General features: G+C 36.2%; 2 protein-coding genes across 2 annotated transcripts in view; both read left to right on the top strand.

The window, feature by feature from the left end:
* Positions 1-21464, top strand: part of LOC107412847 (nascent polypeptide-associated complex subunit alpha-like protein 1) — a 444693-nt gene that overhangs the window by 194668 nt on the left and 228561 nt on the right. The gene's annotated exons all lie outside the window — the stretch shown is intronic.
* LOC132804979 (ankyrin repeat-containing protein At5g02620-like) lies at positions 3543-4405 on the top strand. The gene is made up of 3 exons (XM_060819554.1): positions 3543-3705; positions 3793-4146; positions 4254-4405. The coding sequence occupies exons 1-3, from the start codon at positions 3543-3545 to the stop codon at positions 4403-4405; spliced, it is 669 nt and encodes a 222-aa protein (XP_060675537.1).

The raw sequence follows: 21464 nt of genomic DNA, 5'->3' as shown, positions 1-21464 counted from the left end.
TGCAAGGAACAAAGAAGGAATGTCTGCTCTTCACATTTCAGCAAAGAAAGGACATGTTGAAGTAATTAGAAAACTGATTGAAAGATGTCCAGAAATTTGTGAGTTGTTGGATGATAAAAATCAGACAGCACTTCAGTTGCTGTGGAAAGTGGAGTGAAGAGTGTGGTGAAAGTTTTACTAGAATCGTTAGCATTTCAGGATCTTGTAAACGAGAAAGATAATGAAGGAAATACAGCTTTGCATCTAGCCTCTACTCAACGACATTTCGATATTTTAGCAATGCTGGCAAATGACTCGAAAACTGACAAAGGGGCTACAAATAAAGATGGAATGACATTCATAGACATTATCCTATCAAACAAGGAGCTAAAAAACATCGACGTGGTAAGTTTTCTGTCACATATAAATAAAGAGAACTATATATGGATGCTTGGCTTACATTGCAATCTTAGACTTATTTCAACCCATACATATAATACGGTCTTGGAATTTGATAATTTCTCATATATATTTCTTTTTTTTTTAATAAATATACATATATATATATATACACACACACATTTAGTACCTAGCATAATATCAATTATGCTACTTAATCTAGATGTAAAAACCTATTATATTAATAGCTAGATGGTGAGATTGGTGATGCATGCGCTTGCCAAGGCACCTCCAATGCTTAAATTAATATAAGCTTAAATAGAAATTTCGGATTCCAAAAAATTATATATTGTACGAAACGCATGCCCATGGTTAGGTCTCTAGTACTTTGTGTATTAATGGGTACAAAACTCTAATCTGATGAATGGATGATCGTCTTTACAACACATCAATCTTGATCACTAGTCTCCAACTACGTAAATGTTAGAAGACCTCCAGGTATTGCCGCATTGATATATTCTCAGCTTGATCTTACTCTTGATCATTATATATACATGTGTGCAGTGGGAAATTGTGTTGAAGTTTCAGAAAGAGATCATAGGAATACCAAGTTTGGAACAGAAGTCCATAAGAAAATCTTAAGAAGCAGAGAGTTGTGAGAAGCTAACGCATAATGATGGTCGACTACAAAATCTCGAAGAGAAAGAAGAGAAACTAACGCATAATTATGGTTGACCACAAAAACTCAAAGAGAAAGAAGAGAAACAACATGAAGTATCAGAAGAAATCACGAAAGATGTCGACAGCTTTACCACATTGGTAGTCACTCTCATTGCTACTGTCACCTTCACAGCTGCCCTCCCGATTCCTGGTGGATACAATGACAAAGGCTTAGCAGTTTCACTGCAGCGAAGACAACCTTTCAATCTTTTTCTGTTTTTCGATGTAGCAGCTTTTTTTTCCTCATTTGCCATTATGCTCATCCGCTTTTCATCCCCATTGTCTCGAAAACTCGTAAGCTTTTTTCACATGATAAAGTGGGTGCTAATCCTAGCAGACATTTCACTTTTTTCAATGTTTATTGCTTTTGTCTGTGGCATAGGACTAGTAGTACCTGAGAAATCAAACATTGCTGATGTTGTCTGCCTTTGTGCTGCTTCGTTTGTTGGCTTTATTTCTTTCTTTTATTTATCTCCAATCCTCACAATTGTCTCCTTAAATAAAAAAGATGTTAGACATGGTTTTGGATTCTGAAGATGATAAGCAGCAGTATGTTGACTCTCCTGGCCGGTCTGTGTTTCTAATTAATTTAGTTTTTTTTCTTCTTCTAAGAGAACTCCATATGTATTATTAATTAATGCATTGCACTTTTTTCTTTATGTATATAAACAGCTATTACTTCAAGTAAACCATTGCTTTTTACTTTTTTTCTTCATTTTTTTATGGGAAGGGGGCGGGGGGTGGGGGGAATAAAACGGTGATGAGGGGGGTGGACCACTGAAAAAGGCACCCAATGTTTGTGAGAAGGCCCTCCATAATTCTTCTAAATAGAAAAATTATCATAAAGTTAACGAGGTAAGTGTGAAAAGTGGATGAGGAAGCATCTAAGTAAGATATTTTGCAGAAGTCACTCATGCTTCTGTAGGAATTTTTATGAAATGAAATTATAAATACTATTTGTTTATTTGGTTGCCAAATTATTTAAAACACTTGGATTTTTTATTTTTTATTTTTTAAAAAATAATATTTTAGTGAAAGAATACGATTTCATAGAGAAGTATTGACTTGATTTTCTTCATAGTAGGCATAATCTTTTTTAAAAATAATAATAATTTTCTAAGATTTAAGAGATAAGAAAATATACTCTTTGTTTTATTTTTACCATTATTCATATTAGCGAAAGAGAGAGCAACACAAAAGTTGTTTGTCGAGGATTATTTTTAGAAAGTAGTCATTGTAATTTGGGAGACATTTGATTAAATGAAAATTATCTTAAAGCGAAAGAATATCAAATTCTTTACCATTTTCTTTGCCACGTTATACCACTCCACCAATGTAATATTCACATTTTATAGAAACTTTTAAAGCTGTATACAATTATAATTAAATTAAATTTTGTAAAATTTTGAACTTATATATTTATTTAATTTTTTGTACTCTTGCAGCCTTGTGGTTACGTGACCTGAAATGAAAAGGGTCTTTCTTGATCCTGGGTTCAAGTGTAAGAGCATGCAAGCAGATTTTTTTCTTTTTCTTTTTATTTTATTTTTTTCTTTTGTTCACACAAATGCCGTGAAGTCTCAGGGAATGAAGACAAAAGTCATACATCAAGAAGGAGGAGAAGGTGGAGTTGGATCATTGGACAGTGTAAGAACAGATCAGAGAATTAAGGCTCTGGTGCATTGGCATATTCAAGCCACCAAGACAATGCCACGTGTTTGCCAACGCAAACCCCACGTGTTTGCTTTACAAAGATTGTTCCAAAATTTCCTTTTGTTTTATGTAATTATTATTTGGCTACGTCTCACTTTTAAACAGGCTTTTGTATTGATCCGCAATGTATAAAATAAAGTTGTAATTAATTCACTCAGCATCAATTCATGAGATGAGATTATTCTTTTCTTTTCTTTTTTTCTTGTTTTGCTAGTGTGGCGGGCCCCAGGCATCCTACCCCAACGGTCGAACCCCGCACCACAGCGTGGGTTGTGCTGTGCCCTGCCACTTGAGCTGTCAGTGCGACCCTCCATAAGGTGAGATTCACGCAATTAATCATATGGAAAATGAATATTAGAAAGCTGACGTGGTGGAGGTCAGAAAGATTCACACAATTAATCACATGGAAAATGAATATCAGAGAGCTGCTTGTCATATGGAAAATGAATATTAGACAACTAACTTGGTGGAGGTCAGAAAGCTGACTTGGTGGAGGTCAGAAAATGAGTCAAAAAAAAGAACAATTGAGGTTTCGTTTCAATAAAGGAAAAAAAATAAAAATAAAAAAACTCTTACCACACCAATTATTGACCCAAACCATTGTTAGGAAAAGTAAAAATGTATAAATCAAAACATTGCTAATATGGACATATAAAATCTTGGCTCTCTTATATAAAGGTCTAGCTACCAAAATTAATGTATTATGCTATCAAATTGGAGAGGTAGGTATGATGGATCCGGAGTTATACAAAGCTGCAATTGATGGAACCTTATCTGAAAAAACATTGAGAGCTGCTGCTGATTCAAAACAGCTGGTCACAGGAGGGAAAAAGAACAACATTCTTCATGTAGCTGCAAAATCTGGTAATTTGCAAATTAACACAGAAGAAGAAGGTGATGATGATCATAGTCATGGTCATCCTCTGCTCCATTTCCTTTACCATCAAAATGCCTAAGTGAACACTCCGCTTCATGCTGCAGCAAAATCAGGGCATGTTGAAATGGTTAGGTTTCTGATTGTTAAGGCAAGAAAGATGGATGCTCAACAAAAGAGAAAGCTAGTGACTATGAAGAATTGTGAGGGAGATACAGCTCTCCATGAAGCTGTTCGACATAATCGATTCGAGATTGTCAAGTTGCTTATTCATGAAGATTCCAATTTGGCTTCTGTTTTGAATGGCTATGGAGAATCTCCTCTTTTCATGGCTGTCGCTAGATGCTTTTACGAAATTGGCCTTCTCATCTTGAATGCTGCTGCTCCCATTAATTGCTCTGTCGATGGAAGGAACAGCATGAATGTCTTGCATGCAGCTGTAATTCGAGCTCCAATTCCTAGTACTATTACAACTACTCTGCTCCATCTTCCCCTGTATATTCATTATTTGTATTATTATGTACTTTCTTAGTTGCACTATTTGATCAATTCCTATATATATATGCAGAATTTATACATGAGGTGCTTTTCAAACTTTCTTCTTCTTCAATGTTGGAAAAAGCTGATGATTTTAGGTGGATTCCTCTTCACTATGCAGCATACTTAGACAATAGAGAACTCATTGAACTATTTATAGATCATAACAATTCCCTTGCTTAAAAAAAGAACGAAAAGGGTATGTCTTGTTGTGGTTCTCTGACCACTTTAGAGAAGAAATATGAGAAGAAAAATAAAAAGAATTCTATTACTCTCTTGGAAATAGAATACAAAAATAAAAACTTTTTTCATGGAGGATTCTCATGTGGAACCTCTCTCTACACTAACAAATTCTCTCTGGAATTGCTCACTCTTTTCTCAAGCTCTCTCTGGAACTTAAACACTACTCTCAACACTCCTCACTTGGGTGATATTGAGGTTGCACCGCTTGGCTTGGCTTGCATGCAACGGGATGGAGCCTATTTATAGGCTCATAAATTCAGTGCATATCCTCCATTTTCAACCTCTTTTGACGTTCAGCACCGACCTTCTGACATTGCCCACAATTGTTGAGCAAGTTGAAGTTTGGTGTTAAATGCAGCAATAACCATTGTCAAAAATGGTGAGATACTAGTTTCACACTGTCGTTGCAGTGTGGTGCGGCTGGACTTCACAATTCTCCCCCTCCAGCCGCATTTAAACTGATGGCCATCTGCCATCCATTCCAGCTATGTCTTTGCACAGTTTCAGCTTCTCTTGAGCAACAACTTTTGTTAACATGTCTACTGGATTCTCCTTTGTGTGGATCTTCATCAGTTTCAGCAACTGTTGATCTATTATTTTGCGTATCCAATGATAGCGAATGTCAATGTGCTTTGTACGGGAATGATACATTGAGTTTTTGCTCAAATCCATGACTCTTTGGTTATCACAATGTATCTTGTAGTCTTCTTGCTTGATGCCCAATTCTGTGAGAAAATGCTTTAACCACAACATTTCCTTACCATCTTCCGCTGCAGCAATGTACTCTGCTTCAGTAGTGGATAAAGCAACACACTTCTGCAATCTTGACTGCCATGACACAGCTCCCCCCGTAAAAGTGTAGAGATAACCTGATGTAGACTTTCTATTATCAGGGTCTCCGGCCATATCTGCATCTGTATAGCCTTATAAAATTGGATCACCTCCCCCGTAGCACAAACACAGCTTCGATGTACCTTTAAGATACCTGAGAATCCATTTGACTGCTTCCCAGTGTTTCTTTCCAGGATTTGAAAGAAATATGGTCACAACACCTACTGCATGAGCAATGTCTGGTCTGGTACACACCATTGCATACATCAGACTTCCTACCGCTGAAGAATATTGTACTGAAGCCATCTCCTCTATCTCTTCTTTGGACGAGGGGCACAATCTCTTGCTCAACTTGAAATGATTTACAAGTGGAATGCTAATCGGTTTGGCTTTATCCATGTTGAATATCTTTATCACCCGTTCAACATACTTCTTTTGAGATAGCCATAACCTTCTATTCTTCCTGACTCGGATTATTTGCATTCCCAAAATTTGTTGAGCTGGTCCTAAGTCTTTCATATAAAAGACTTAGACAATTCTTTCTTCAGCTGACTAATCTTCATTGCATCTTGTCCAACGATCAACATGTCGTCCACATATAGCAAAAGTGCAATGAAGTTTCCACCTGAAAATTTTTTAATATAAACACACTGGTCTGCTGCAGCCCTTTTATAGCCTTAACTCACCATAAATGAATCAAACTTCTTGTACCATTTTCGTGGTGCTTACTTGAGGCCATACAAGCTCTTCTTCAGCTTGCATACGAGGTTTTCTTTCCCTGAAACCTTAAATCCTTCTGGCTGCTCCATGTAGATTTTCTCATGTAGATCACCGTGAAGAAATACTGTCTTCATATCCATCTGTTCAAGCTCTAGGTTTAGACTTGCTACTAAACCAAAAATGACTCGAATTGAAGTCATTTTTACCACTGGTCAAAAAATCCCATCAAAGTCAATTCCTTTCTTTTGAAGAAATCCTTTGACCACCAATTGGACTTTGTGTTTCACCACCCTTTTACTGCCATCTTTCTTGAGCTTGAACACCCATTTATTCTTTAGTGCCTTTTTTCCTGTTGGAAGCTTAACCAACTCATAAGTATGATTTTTTTGCAAGGATTCCATCTCATCTTGCATTGCTTGCAGCCACTTTTCCTTGTCTTGATGAGAAATAGCTTCCTGGAAACTCTTTGCCCCCCCCCCCTCTTCAGTAAGCAGAATATACTCAGATTCTGGAAATCTCTTTGATGGAATTCGGCATCGCTCCGATCTCTGAACTTGTAAATCACTGGTTTCAAGAGGTGTACCATCATTTGACCGCTATGATGGCCCTACAGCTGCTTGAGAGGATTGAGTCTCCCCCTGCTCAATATCCCCTTCTTCCTTCTGGTCTGCTTCTGGTATATCTTCATGCACCTCATTATCCTCTGTGGCTATTTGTGCTGGTGCTGGATTAGGACCAAAATTCTCAGCACTAGAACTACAATTAGGAGACATTCTGGGCTTTTCAATGTCTTTCATTGTCTGGTTTTCATGGAATACTACGTCTCTGCTTCTAATAACCTTCTTTGTTTTCGGCTCCCATAAGCTGTATCCGAATTCTTCACCTCCATATCCTATAAAGATGCATGGAATAGATCTTGCATCGAGCTTTTGTCTAAGCTCCTTGGATACATGTACATAAGCTAAACAACCGAACACTCTCAAATGAGAGTAGGAGGGAATCTTACTCGACCACACTTTCTCTGGAATTTCAAAATTCAACGGTACTATAGTAGGTGGCACGAACAACTTCTCCCCAGAATGGCTTTGATAGCTTAGCCATACTGATAATACTTCTGACCTTTTCCATAATGATTCGGTTCATTCTTTTGGCTATTCCATATGTTGTGGGGTGCGAGGGACTGTCTTCTCATGTTGAATGCTGTGTCTTTTGTAGTAGGCATCGAACTCCTTGGAAGTATACTCAACTCCATTATCTGAGGGGAGACATTTCAGCTTCTTTCCTATTTCACGCCTACCATGGTATGAAACAATTTGAAGTAATCCAATACCTGGTCCTTTGTGTTCAAGAAATATACCCACACCTTCTGAGAAGCATCATCAATGAAGGTCAAAAAATACTTGTTGCCACCTAATGATTCGACCTCCATGGGACCACAAACATTAGAGTGCACCAGACTAAGCAACTCTGATCTTCTCGATGGAGAGGAACTGAAGGAGACTCTTTGTTGCTTACTAAACAAGCAGTGACTATAAGGATTTAGCGCAGCATCCTTGCAAACAATGATAAGCTTCTTCCTTGCCAAAGTGGACAATCCTTTTTCACTTATGTGACCGAGTCTCTGGTGCCACAGATTTTGAGACGCCTCTCCTTCTGCAATATTGAGGCTATCTGCACATATCTTCACATGAATCTTGTACAGCGTTCCACAAATATATCCTCGGGCGACAACTATGGCACCTTTCGTCATTTTCCATATGCCTTTGCTGAAGTAGTTGTCATAGCCTTACTTGTCTAAGGCTGCTCCCGAAAGTAGATTAAGCCGAAGATCTGGAACATGACGGACATCCTTTAAAGTGATTGTACAACCAACATTCATTTTTACCTGAATATCACTAGTTCCCATAATCTTTGCGAAACTGGAATTTCCCATCTTTACCATACCAAAGTCTCTTGCTTTGTATGTTTTGAAGAAATCTCTATGTGGAGTGACATGGTAGGATGCTGCAATATCGACTACCCACTCAACGTCTTGGGTTGATATATGAAGGCATGTCTCTTCTTCAGTGGAGCAGAGCGCCACTTCTCCTGTAATAGTGACTAATGTCTCTCCATCCTTCTTCGGCTGATTACCTTGGAGTCTCTACTCTCTCAACAACTTTCTGCAGTTCTTCTTCATGTGACCCTCCAGGCCACAATGATAGCACTTATATGATGATTTTCTGCCTTCTGTAGATCTGCCTCTGCTCTTGCTCCTGCCTCTCCCCCTATCTCGACCACCTCTTTGCTGTCTTCCTCTCTCTATGATGAGGGCATGTGACTGGTCCATGCCAATGTCCTTTCTCCTGGCCTCTCCATTAAATAGGGCATCCTTAACCATAGACTTAGTAAGTTTACCATTCGAGGCTGAATTGCTGAGAGACACTACCAATGTCTCCCAACTATCTTGAAGAGAGCTTAGAAGTAGGAGGGCCTGATCCTCATCCCCTAGTTGGTAATCCACAGCAGATAGTTAATTTGCCAAGCTTTGGAACTCACTGGTATGCTCGGCTACAGAAGTTCCACTTTGTAATTTTAGATTTACTAATCGCTTAAGCAACAGGGCTTTGTTCCGAGCAGTCTTGGCCTGGTACATGTCCTCCAATTTTGTTCAGAGGGCATATGCATCCGTTTCCTTCGCTACATGATGGAAGACATTGTGGTCGATCCATTGCCTAATCTGACCGATCATTTTCTTGTTTAATTTCTTCCATTCTACTTCTTTGTTGGGATCGAGGTTTTCTCCTTTAGCTTCTATAGGATTAAACGGATCCTTACAATTGAGGAGATCTTCTATCCGTGGTCTCCAAAGTGTATAATTTGTGGCAGTGAGCTTAACCATAGCTCCCGAAGATGATTCTTCCATTGACATTATGGCTTGACCAAAAATGGAGTCGAATTTGGCAAAACAGAGTTAACTGTTGCATCCGGAACGGCCGAAAATGGTGGACTTGACTCTTCCGGGGTCAAAATCTAGTTACCAGAATTTTTAGGGCAAAAATGTAATTTCATAAAAATTTTGGGTCAACCTGTAAATACAAAAACTACAGGGGCTAATCTGTAATTTCCAACAATTCAGGAGCCGTCTCGTAATTTCATAACCTTCTGATGATGTGGCAGATTGTGTTGACGTGTCAACACATGGCAGATGACATGGCGATTACATGGATGACGACGTGTCGAGTCGCATGGCAGATGACATGTCTGCTAACGTGGTCATCTTCAACCCCCAGACGGCACGTGTAGAGTGTGAGGTGCGTGATCTGCTGCAAAAAATTTCAGGCGGCATGTGAAGGAGCGTTGGGATCTTCGTTTCTCTCCAACGAACTTGGTTGTTCTCGTTTCGTCGACTAATTTCGTCTGGTATTGTCAAATTATTGATTTGAACAACTTTTAGAAACACCAACTTGAAGAACAGAGGCTCTGTTTCTTCAAATTTTGAACCCAAGCTCTCGACCTGGAGCTTTGATACCACTTGTTGTGGTTCTCTAACCACTTTAGAGAAGAAATATGAGAAGAAAAATAAAAAGAATTCTATTACTTTCTTGGAAATAGAATACAAAAATAAAAACTTCTCTCTTGGAGGATTCTCACGTGGAACCTCTCTCTGGAATTGCTCACTCTTCTCTCAAGCTCTCTTTGGAACTTAAACACTACTCTCAACACTCCTCACTTGGGTGATATTGAGGTTGCACCGCTTGGCTTGGCTTACATGCAACGGGATGGAGCCTATTTATAGGCTCACAAATTTGGTGCATGTCCTCCATTTTCAACCTCTTCTGACGTTCAGCACCGGTCTTCTGACATTGCCCACAATTGTTGAGCAAGTTGGAGTTTGGTGTTAAATGCAGCAATGACCATTGTCAAAAATGGTGAGCTACTAGTTTCACACTGTCGGTGCAGTGTGGTGCGGCTGGACTTCACATGTCTGCCCTTCACATTTCAGTAATGAAAGGGCATGTTGATGTGGTTAGGACATCGATCAACAAATGTCCCGACATTTGTGAGTTGAAGGATGGTAGAGATCGGACCGCTCTTCATGTTGCTATGGAAAGTAGAGAGGAAGAGATGGTGAAATTTTTATTGGAATCAATAGCATTTCAGGATCTTATAGATGAGAAAGATAATGAAGGAAATACAGCTTTGCATATAGCCTTCGTGGAGGAGATTTCAAAATTTTACAAATTCTGGTAAATGACTCGAATATTGACAGAGCGGCTACAAACAAGGGTGGCATGACATTTGCGGACATTATCCTATCAACCAATCTACTCAACGATACTGAAATTGTAAGTATTCATGCATGATCTGTCCCACGTTACAAAACATATGAATATTAGAAATGGTCGACCTTCTAATCTAATACCATGTTAAATTACTATTATTTCTAACTCTAAGACAATGTTGAATTACCATTATTTCAAAATTTTGAAGTGTTACAAAAAGGGTGGTTTCATTATGATGATTTAAAAGACTTCAAAGCTTAATTAGATTAGTATAGGGTGTAGCTAATAGCAAGATATGTTATTTTCTTATGAAAAAGCATACCATTGGTTAAAGCAATTAAGATAGAAAATAACATATGTGTCTATGCAGCTTGAAATTATGTCAGAGTTGGAAAGAGAGGTTGGGTTACTTGGGTTGGAAAGGAGGTTGATAAGAGAAACTAAAGAAGCAGAGAACGCTCAAATGAGTAAACAACAAGAGCAGCACACAGAGCATAAGAAATCGAAAGAATGAAAAAAAGGTAAAGATTTAGCAAATCTCTGTTTAGTGATAGCCATAGTCATTGCCACCGTAACATTCGCAGCAGCTATCCAAGTCCCCGGTGGATATGACAACCAAGGCATTGCAATTTTAAAGGGAAAATTAGAATTCACAGTTTTCATGGTCTATGATTTACTTGCTTTTTTCTTGTCCACTTTATCCATTCTCATCCAATTTAGTTTACCAGCATTGGGTTTTACCCGCCGTTTCACAATGATTTTGACGACCATTTTAACAAGTGCTTCGCTAGGCTTTTATGATGCTTGCTTTTGAGCAACGTATAAAGGTAGTACTCTCCCCCGGACCAGCACAAGGTTTTTTAATATTCTATTCACGGCCATCGTCGGGGTAACCTCGATGTTAATTACATTTTCAATGTTGCTTTGTAAAAAAGGAAAACTGTACCAAATTTGATATTATTGTTACTAAAATTGGGGGAAAAAAAAAACTTGAATGACCTAGATGGTTGTCGTAATTAAGATATTAATGTTACAAAAATTGAGTGGGTTTTTTCCCATTGTTATATGGATGATTCGGAACATCTGATAGGTTCATATGTAGTGCAATATTAACCATATAATTCTAATTTTTATTTCTTAGAATTATGTTTCTATTCTTCTTTCGGTAACTACACAATCTTAGATTTGGAGAACTTTGTTTTTAAGGAAAGTGGTCAACATGTACGTTATCAAAGAAGTCTGATTACTTCTTGTTTTCTATGGCTTGAGGTCTTCGTAGTTATTTATGGATTTTTCTTCAAATTAATTTATAAAGTTTATTTTGGATATTTATGGTTCAATACATGTTGCGAACTATTTCTAATATTTACACCCAAAAAAAAAATTTTAATTTTTCTTTTTATGTATATAAATAGTGCATCGACTATATAATCCTATATTCCATTTCGTAGAATTATAGTGTATGCAATCTCAGAATTGGAAAACTTTGATACATTAGGACCATGGCCAAGATTGGTATATGTAATAAAAATATTGCACAATGCCAAGCTCTGTTTTAAACAGAGCAACTTTGCCTAATAACAGGAATTTTGTTTGGACATAACAGAGCATTTTTTTCCTAATCAAAGGTTATTAGTCTAGTGATTGGAAAAATGATTAGCCAATGCTGGCTGAAAAAACTCTATTTTAATCATTTTTGAAATTTCTGAACTCATTCCCCAATTCAGTAGTTTTATAATAAATAATATTTAATTCTCAATTTAATTTAATAAAGAGCCAATTAATCTATAAAAAGTACAACTTATGTTATGCTTGCTTTTATTTTCATATATAAATATATAATTCTTATCACATGGGAAAAATCTGTAAAACTTACAAAATTAAAATGTTATGTTATGTACAAATATATGCTTCTTATTGCATGGCACAAATTTAGCCATTAGATTAGATTTTGTTGATATGTTGCAAATTGATAGATCCTCGAGTTCTTTATAGGTAAAGAGAATTTTGTCCATCTGAAAGACATTATGATTTTCTATTTTATAAGGCTTATAGACAACTAAAATAGCAAAAATCAAAGACAAAACAACAACAAAAAACTGTCATGACAAATAAAAGTAAAAGAAAAAAGCATTCTGATCATTTCCATAAACAATATGCTTCTTAAATCTTATTTTCAAACATGAAAAGCATACTCAAATGTTAGAAGTTAGACAATGTCATAAGTTATCATAGTCATTGCTTGTATTAATATATGGAATAAAACTAACGTATAAAATACCTTAAGATCTTTTGGCATTGGTGTACCACTGATCATAATACAATGATTACTTGGTATCTCATGCAAACTTTTAGCTCTTTGGTTTGAAGGATTCTTTATAAAATGCCCCTACAATAAGAACGAATGTCAAACAAATCTCATGCCACTACTTAATGTCAAACAAATCTCCCACACATCAAAATAGGCAATTTGATAAAATCTTACAAAGAAATATCAAAATTGTTTGAACTAAAATAGATAACAAGCTGTTATGAGTAGTAGTATACATTTTTGCTAATTAACTTATAAGCTCACTAAGTGGTGATTCGAAGTTTAGCATGACAATAAACTTTTAAATCATAAAATGTAACAATACATTTGAAATTGAATTTGAGACATTTTAAATTTTGGTCACAATTTATTGAAAACATATCTTGATTACTTTAATGACCTTATTACATTAATAAGAAACTAAGAACAAACAATTCATCCAAAAAAGCAAAGAATAAACATGTTACATTTAGCAACAAGTTATTTTCACTAAAAAGAAAGGAATTTATACCCTGTTCTTAATTGGTGGCCGTGATGCAATTAAAAAAGTTCATAGTATACAACACTAAAATTGATACATGTCAAAACAAATGCATATTACAACATATGCTACTTATTCTCTCCAAATTGATACATGCCAAAATAAATACCAGAAATTGAGGGGAAAAATGTTTTGGAAATTGCTTGAAATTTAGGTTGATTGCAGTTTTAAAGGGAAGAACACAATTCACAATTTTCATTGTCCATGATTCGCTGGCTTTTTACCTGTCCATTTTCTCCATTCTTATCCAATTTAGTTCACCAGCATTTGGAAAATTATTTACCCGTTATTTCACAATGAATGTGAAAACCAGTTTACCAAGTGCTTCGCTTGTCTTTATGGTGTGTGCTTTTGAGTAAGGTATAAAGGCAGTACTCTCCCCTGGAAAAGCATAAATTTTTTTGAATATTCCATTCATGGCCACCGTCATAGTAACCTCAATGTTGGTTAAATTTCCAATGTGCTTTTGTAGTGAAAGGAAACATGTACTAAAAATTGATATTGTTGTATTAAAATTGTGAAGAAAACATGAAGGAGCTAGACGTTTGAAATTAAGATATTATTGTTACTAAAATTGATTGGGTTTCCTCATATTATTTATTTCCTTTTGTTATCTGGATGACTTGGAACATGTGATAGCTTCAGATCCAGCACCATATGATCCTATTGTTTATTTCATAGAGTTATAGTATGTTTTAATCTTAGATTTGGAAAACTTAGACCATGGTCAAGATGTATGTAGTCAAAAGATAACACATTGCCATGCTTTGTTTTTAATAAACAAAGCAACTTTTACAAATTGCCATCCTCTGTTTTTCGAAAACAGAGCTAACTTTCACTAATAGTGGGGATCTACTTAGAAATAAACAGAGTTCTTGTCTCTAAAGAAGATAAATATTGACTGAAGATGAACTTGCTGAGAGAGAGAACTAGCTAGTATTGACCGAAGAATGAGTGGTGCAACTCCATGTCATCTTCATTGCGCGTAGCATCTCCTTCAGACATGCCATCCACAAAAATGAGGATCACATCAAACCAAATTCAATTGAATGTTGATATCCCCATACTTCAGCCAAATGAACCATCTCACACACATCTAAGCATCATCACCAAGCAAAATGGAAACAGTTGTTAAAAGAGATAAGTGCATGTAAAACAGCGCAAGGTGATAAGATGCAGCACTTTCAAAAGTGTTGTTAGCTAAGTGTAATGTTTTGAATATTCTGTAAGTTTCGGTTTTGTATCATGTATATATTACAGTATATAAATATTGTAATCAATCAAGACTCAAGAGCATCAAAACAAGTGTGAAGTATTCATACCATACAATATTACCATTCGTTCGCTCTCTTTTGCATTTACTCAAATATGAATTTCAACATCTTGTGGTGCTTTGATTTATTATTAAATTTTAATTCTCTTTTCTGAAACTTCATTTCTTTTTTAATTTTCTTTCCTCTCAGTCTTGTTCTCTTTGTTTTTTTTTTTTTGTTTTTTTTTTCTAATATTTTTTCCAAGATCTTAATCAGAGTTGCAATGAAATTGTAACGATTTTTTTTCCAAACTAGGTACAAAAGTACAATTAAAAAAAAAAACTCGTTAGTAATTAATTAAAATCAAATTGAAGGCAGTGCATTATATAATAAAACTAATAGTGGAGTTCACTGGAAGTACTTAACAATATCCAGCACAGCTAATACAATACATAGGGAGTTCAAACATTGATATGCAATATGAATTTAAATATAATGTTTCAACTCCAGAGTCCAAAACGACTTCTGACACTGTTGCGAGGCTCAAATCTTCTAGCTCTTGCGCAAAACTTGGCCAGTAATAGAGAAGGTAAAATAACAAAGATGAAGAAGCAAATAGACAAGATGGGAGTACCATTGGCAACAATATAATAGTCGTCCTTATACATCTTGCACATGTTGTGGTTTTCTGTTGTAGGGAAGACTATGTTTATACCATGGTCGAAAGCAAAAACCATCATGCAAAGTGAGCCCATTGTAAGATATGCCGTCCAAGCAATTGGGAGTAAAGTGATTGAGAATAATTTCCGAAATAGCATGAGAAAAAAGTGGAGCAACAAGGATGCAGCAGATAGACCAAAAGCCAACTGATCATAATATAAAAACTGTCTGAATTCTCCACTTCGGTCGAGAACTGGTAGCCCTTGGTAGTTGTAACCACCGGGCATTTCCAAAGCGGCCTCAAAAGTGGCGGCAGCTACGATTGTTGCTACTAGTAAATTGACCTCGGAGAAATCCTTCATCCTATTTTCAAATCCTCCTCCATTTTTAGACGGCTTCTTCTTGTCTGATGATACCATTACCATCTTTTCAAACTGTTTCCAACCGGCTTCTTCTTTTTCTTCAACTTGTATTTCATCTTTTTTCTTTTCCCTGCTTTCTGCTTCATTAGTTTGCCATTTACAGCTGGCTTCGTCTTCTTCAATGTGTATTTTGTCTTTTTTCTTTTCCTTACTCTCGGCTTCATTCATTTTTCTTGTGTCCAGCTTCTGTTCAGAACGTGGTGGTAAAACTGATACGAACCTAGGACGACCTACTCCTAAACCCGTATTATATTAGCCCTGATCTTAATTAAGTTCAAGTTCTAATGGAATGGACCTCAACCCCTAACCAACCTATGGTTAGAAACCTTGGTATAATGTAGACACCACAGTAGGGGATGGAAAACCTATTGATAAGTCAAGCTAAAACAACCAATTCTCTAATGGTGTTTTAGGTGTTCTCAAAGAACAAAGAGATAATTAATCTCACAAGTATTTTCTTAATCAAATCAAAGTTTTATTTTTATTGATAACTAAGCCTTTAAATAGGCTAAAAATCCACCAAATAAAACCCTAGAACATAAAGAAAACCGGCCACCACACATAAAGAAACCTAGTTGGCCGAAACTATACTTCCTTTCCTAGTCTAAGTTTAATTAATTAATTCCTTTTTATTAAATTAGGAATTAATTAATTTACAATGGAAAGAATAAAATAAAAACCTTCCTAAATTTATTTGTCCAGAAAATAAATAAATAAAAGCCAAAAAGTAATGGTAGTTTCCTAAAACAAAAAGTAAAAACAAATTAGGAAATTAAAAATGCTAGCCTTTTGATCAAGTTGACTTTGATCAATCTTTGACCTCTTTGAGCTTCAAATCAGCTTCTAGATTCTTTTTAGGATTCCAAATAAGCTGAATATGAAGTCCCACACGTTGCCCATGCTTGGAAAAATAAGAAAAGGCTAATACAGTAAAATACAGTAAAGCCAGCAAGCAATACAGCAAATTCGGCCAAATTGTTGATGCTGTCCGTACAAGCCCTTTTTGATTGCATTTGAGGCAGATTTAACTTGATTCCATGACCTTTTAGGCATATGTATTGAACCCATAAAGCATTGGAACCATTTCATGCTTCCCGGACTCCAAAAATGTACCAAAACTGTCACCCGGGTCCGTATCGGCTTCCACTACTTGGATGCTTAGAATAGGTTTTGTATCTTCAAGTATGGACAAGCTCTGTTGAGATTGATTACCCCCTGTATAAATACTCCCAGGTTATCCTTAAATCTCTTAATTTGAGCTCTTGTGATTGGCCTAGTCTTCATCCGTGTCGAGTCAGCACCCCCGCGGGTTATCGGTTGAGCGGGCTCAGGCGGAATCACATCATTCCCCTCCTCTTAAAAAGGATTTGTCCTCAAATCAAGATCATCACCTACAGAAAAAGGAGTTAAATCAGCAACACTAAATGCAGCACTCATGTTATACTCACCCGGTAAATCAAGCTTATAGGCATTCTTGTTATTCGGCTTCAAAACTTGGAAAGGTCCATCCATAGGCGGCATGTGCTTTAACTTTCTTTGATTAGGAAACCTTTCCTTTCGTGAGTCCAACCAAACCAATTCTCCTTGGTCCAACACTATTACAACAAAATCTAGAAATACATGCTCATTATGGTAAAAATTACACTTTTTAAAGTTAGCAAACAATATTTCCCAAATTTTCAAATTGCCACTAAGTAAAGCTCTCAACAATGCAGATAAAGTTCTATTCAATAAAGACATCTTTAAATAAGTATCTTTAAAATTCAGGGTCAGCAATGATTTCTTATTCATAATTACTTTATTAACACCACGAAAGCTAAGATAAAAATTTATATTTTTCCTTTCTTGTCTTCCTTTTCCTTTCTCACTCACGCCATCTCACATTCCTCACTCTCGGCTTTTGCACCAAAATTTTCACTCTTGGTTTTATTAAAATTTTCCCACACAACCTGAGTATTAGAAGACTTACCTTGGACAGCAAGCTCACCTTTTCCCTCTTGATTGGCTGGTAGTCCACTTGGAATTTCATTTGGGAAGACATCTCCAAATTCCTTCAAAAGAGAAATCATTGAACTTGGCAATTCAAGTTCTTCAATGTTAGTTTGATCATTAAAATAATTTTCTTTATAAATCATGACCAGCAAAGGTTTCTTACACTCAATAACCTTATTAATATCCCCTAAACTCAAATAAAAGTTGCTACTTGACCTTTTTTTTCTTTCTTTTTCTTTTTCCCCCGTGGATTGGCACAAACCTTCGGATTTCCCTTCCTTCTCCAAGCTCTTGGATTTGCCACTTTCTTTCCCTTCTCTTTCAGTTTTTCCTTGATCTTTCCACTCAATATGAGTTTTAGAAACCTTACCTTGATCAGTAACCTCATTCTTACCTTCTTGAAAAAATGGTGAAGCCGTTGGTGCCATACTTACTTTTTCCTTGAGCTTTTCGGCTTCTCTCCTTTGTTGCATTTGTAATTGGTCTTTGTAAACCTTTTTAGGAGATAATGGTTCCAGCTTGACCTTCATCCCTTTAAAGCTGAAAACAATACTATTTTCTCGACCAAAATGGGTAGCATCTTTATCAAATTGCCATGGCCTACCTAATAGTATATGTCCAGCAATCATGGGTACAATATCACATAAGACTACATCCTCATATCTACCTATACTAAATTTTACTTTAGCTTGTTTGTTTACTTTCATCTCACCACTATCATTAAGCCATTGTAATCTATATGGTTTAGGATGTTTTATTGTTTTTAAGCCCAATTTATCAACTACAAGGTTACTTATTACATTAGTACAACTTCTACTATCAATAATCATACTACAAATCTTACCTTGAATTTCACATCGGGTGTGGAAGATGTTCTCTCTTTGAATTTCATCCTCATCTTTGTATGCAGTAAGTACTCTCCTAGAAAGCAAGTTTAATTCAGCATTGGATGGTTGCAAGGTTTCGGGTTCATCCTCCAAGTCCTCCTCCTCTTGCTTAGCTTCATCCTCACTTTCTTCACTTTCCGATTCTAGCTCGTCATTGCCCTTTAACACCATGATTCTTCTATTCGGGCATTGGCTAGCGATGTGTCCTCCTCCCTGACACTTAAAACACACAACATCATGAGTTCTAGAAGGTTTAGGATCTAATTTTAACTCATTCTTTGGTGCTTGGACAGATTCGGTTCTAGTCTCCTTCCTTGGCCAATTTGAACTTTCTTCTTTGACTTTCGGCTTTGCCTTTCTTTCATAGATGGGATTGTTCCTCCAGCCACTAGAATTGGACCTTCCACTGTTGGAAACACCTCCAAACCATGATCTTACACCCCTCCTCTTGAATTGATGCTCTAATTTAATAGCCACATGCAACATCTCCTCCAATTCCACATATTGTTGCAATTCTAGTTGATTGGCTATTTCACGATTCAAACCACCAAGAAACCTTGCCATGGTTGCTTCCATATCTTCATTCAAGTTCAATCTCATCATAAGCATCTCCATCTCCTTGTAATAATCCTCCACGGATCCATGTCCTTGAGATAAAGATTGAAGTCTTTAATGCAGCAACCTATGATAGTGTGATGGTACGAATCGCTTCCGTATGGTTCCTTTCATTTGTCGCCATGTAGTAATCAAGTCATCACCAACTCTCCTTCGGGTGTTTTGCTCATTGGTACACCATTGGAGTGCATAATGGCCAAACTCCATTGCCGCCAATTTCACCTTCTTAGCCTCCGAATAATTATGGCGGTCAAATATCATCTCCATCTTTTCTTCCCACTCCAAATATGCGTCGGGGTCACTTTTTCCCATGAATGGTGGGATGTTGATCTTGATATTGTTAAGATTGTCATCTGTTTCTTCCCTCCTATATCTTCCACGGCCAGCTCTATCTTGGACAGCAAAAGTTTCGTCCATACCTTCCTCAAAGTCTCCACCGAATGGCTCCTCATCAAATTTCTCTATCAGTCTCTCGCGACCTCCTCATCCTTGGCCTCGTCCTCCATGGAATTCTGGCCTATTTCTTGTGTTCGAAATTCCTTGGGAAACTTCTAGCCTTCCCATCCTTTGATTCACATGCTCAACTTAAGCACTAACCCGCTGTATTGACTCCAAAACAGCTCTCATGTCCACTTGGTCTCCACTCCCGATAGCTCGGGCATTGCCATGGAATGCTACGGACTCCTCCTCATTGATCCTCAAAGATGGATCTCCTCTCCTCATTCTTGATTCTGTCATGTTAGTATAATAATGCAATAAAAATAAAATAGGACCTTACCAATTTCACTCCCTTACGTGTTTCACTCAAATAAGGACTCAACACTCGTGTTTGCACACTTGTTTCGACTTTTACCCTTTTTTAAGCTCAAAACTCTTGCCTTTTTCCACTCAATGAATTATCTCAAAGTTCCAATTAAAATACCCACAAAACAGCAATTAGATCACTAGTATGTTTTAATTAAACTTATCAACAAAACAGTAGCAAAAAGTAGGCAATACCGAAAGAATCCAACAAATCCTAATTTTTCGGCTTTCTAGACAAGAAAACACAAAATCATGGGAAAACGTTGGAATTTTTGAAAACTGCACCAGATGGTAGTAGATTATGAGTCCAAGAATAAAATTGTGGCAAAGGAAAGTCAAATTCAGCAAGAATCAAGTAGAACAAAAATATTGAATGATTGTTGGTTGTGTTCTTAGTAATCCAAGCTTTTATGTATCAATTCCTTTAGCAATTTTAATCCAATTTTTTTTTTTATCTGCAACAATAATAATCTCCAACAACTCCAAATATTGAAAAGATGACCAACAAATCAGCAGCTACAAGAAATTCCCAGAAACAAACTTCAACACCAAATTTAACCCAACCGAATTTTTTTTTTTTTAATTCGGGTTTCTTCTTTCTTTTTTTCTTTTTTTTTTAAAAAATACTCACTGAATATCAACACAACTGCAGTAACAAGAAGAAACAACAAACTTGCAATTCCAACTCCTAATAATCACCAAACCCGTGACAAGAACAAAAGTGCAGTTTTGTTTTTTTTTCTTTTAGAGTTGTTGCCGCAAGTCACCTTCTGTTTTTTTTTTTTTTTTTTTTGTTTAAATGTATGAATGCAAATATTTAATACTAAAACAGCAAAGAAAAAAAATGCACAAAAACAAAAATTACCAAGAACAAATATGAAAAATCAACCAACAAACAGGGAAACAAAGATATGGTAAAACAAGGAAACCTAATTCAACTAGGAGTGAGTTTTTGTTTTGTTTTTTTTTTTTTTTTTTTAAAGATATGCTGAACGTGTATGGGATAGATGCAACCTTAACCTAATGCTAAAATTCCAGAATAACACAAAAGCAAATAAAGATAGATCAAACCCGAACAAAATTTAGCTCTGATACCAAATGATACGAACCTAGGATGACCTGCTCCTAAACCCGCATTATATTAGCCTGGATCTTAATTAAGTTCAAGTTCTAATGGAATGGACCTCAACCCCTAACCAACCTATGGTTAGAAACCTTGGTATAATGTAGACGCCACAGTAGGGGATGGAAAACCTATTGATAAGTCAAGCTAAAACAACCAATTCTCTAATGGTGTTTTAGGTGTTCTCAAAGAACAAAGAGATAATTAATCTCACAAGTATTTTCTTAATCAAATCAAAGTTTTATTCTTGTTGATAACTAAGCCTTTAAATAGGCTACAAATCCACGAAATAAAACCCTAGAACATAAAGAAAACCGGCCACCACACATAAAGAAACCTAGTTGGCCGAAACTATACTTCCTTTCCTAATCTAAGTTTAATTAATTAATTCCTTTATATTAAATTAGGAATTAATTAATTTACAATGGAAAGAATAAAATAAAAACCTTCCTAAAGTTATTTGTCCAGAAAATAAATAAATAAAAGCCAAAAAGTAATGGTAGTTTCCAAAAACAAAAAGTAAAAACAAATTAGGAAACTAAAAATGCTAGCCTTTTAATCAATCTTTGACCTCT

The sequence above is a fragment of the Ziziphus jujuba genome, chromosome 8, assembly GCF_031755915.1.
Source record: "Ziziphus jujuba cultivar Dongzao chromosome 8, ASM3175591v1".
NCBI classification, from domain to species: domain Eukaryota; kingdom Viridiplantae; phylum Streptophyta; class Magnoliopsida; order Rosales; family Rhamnaceae; genus Ziziphus; species Ziziphus jujuba.
This window is presented reverse-complemented; position numbering and strand designations above follow the sequence as displayed.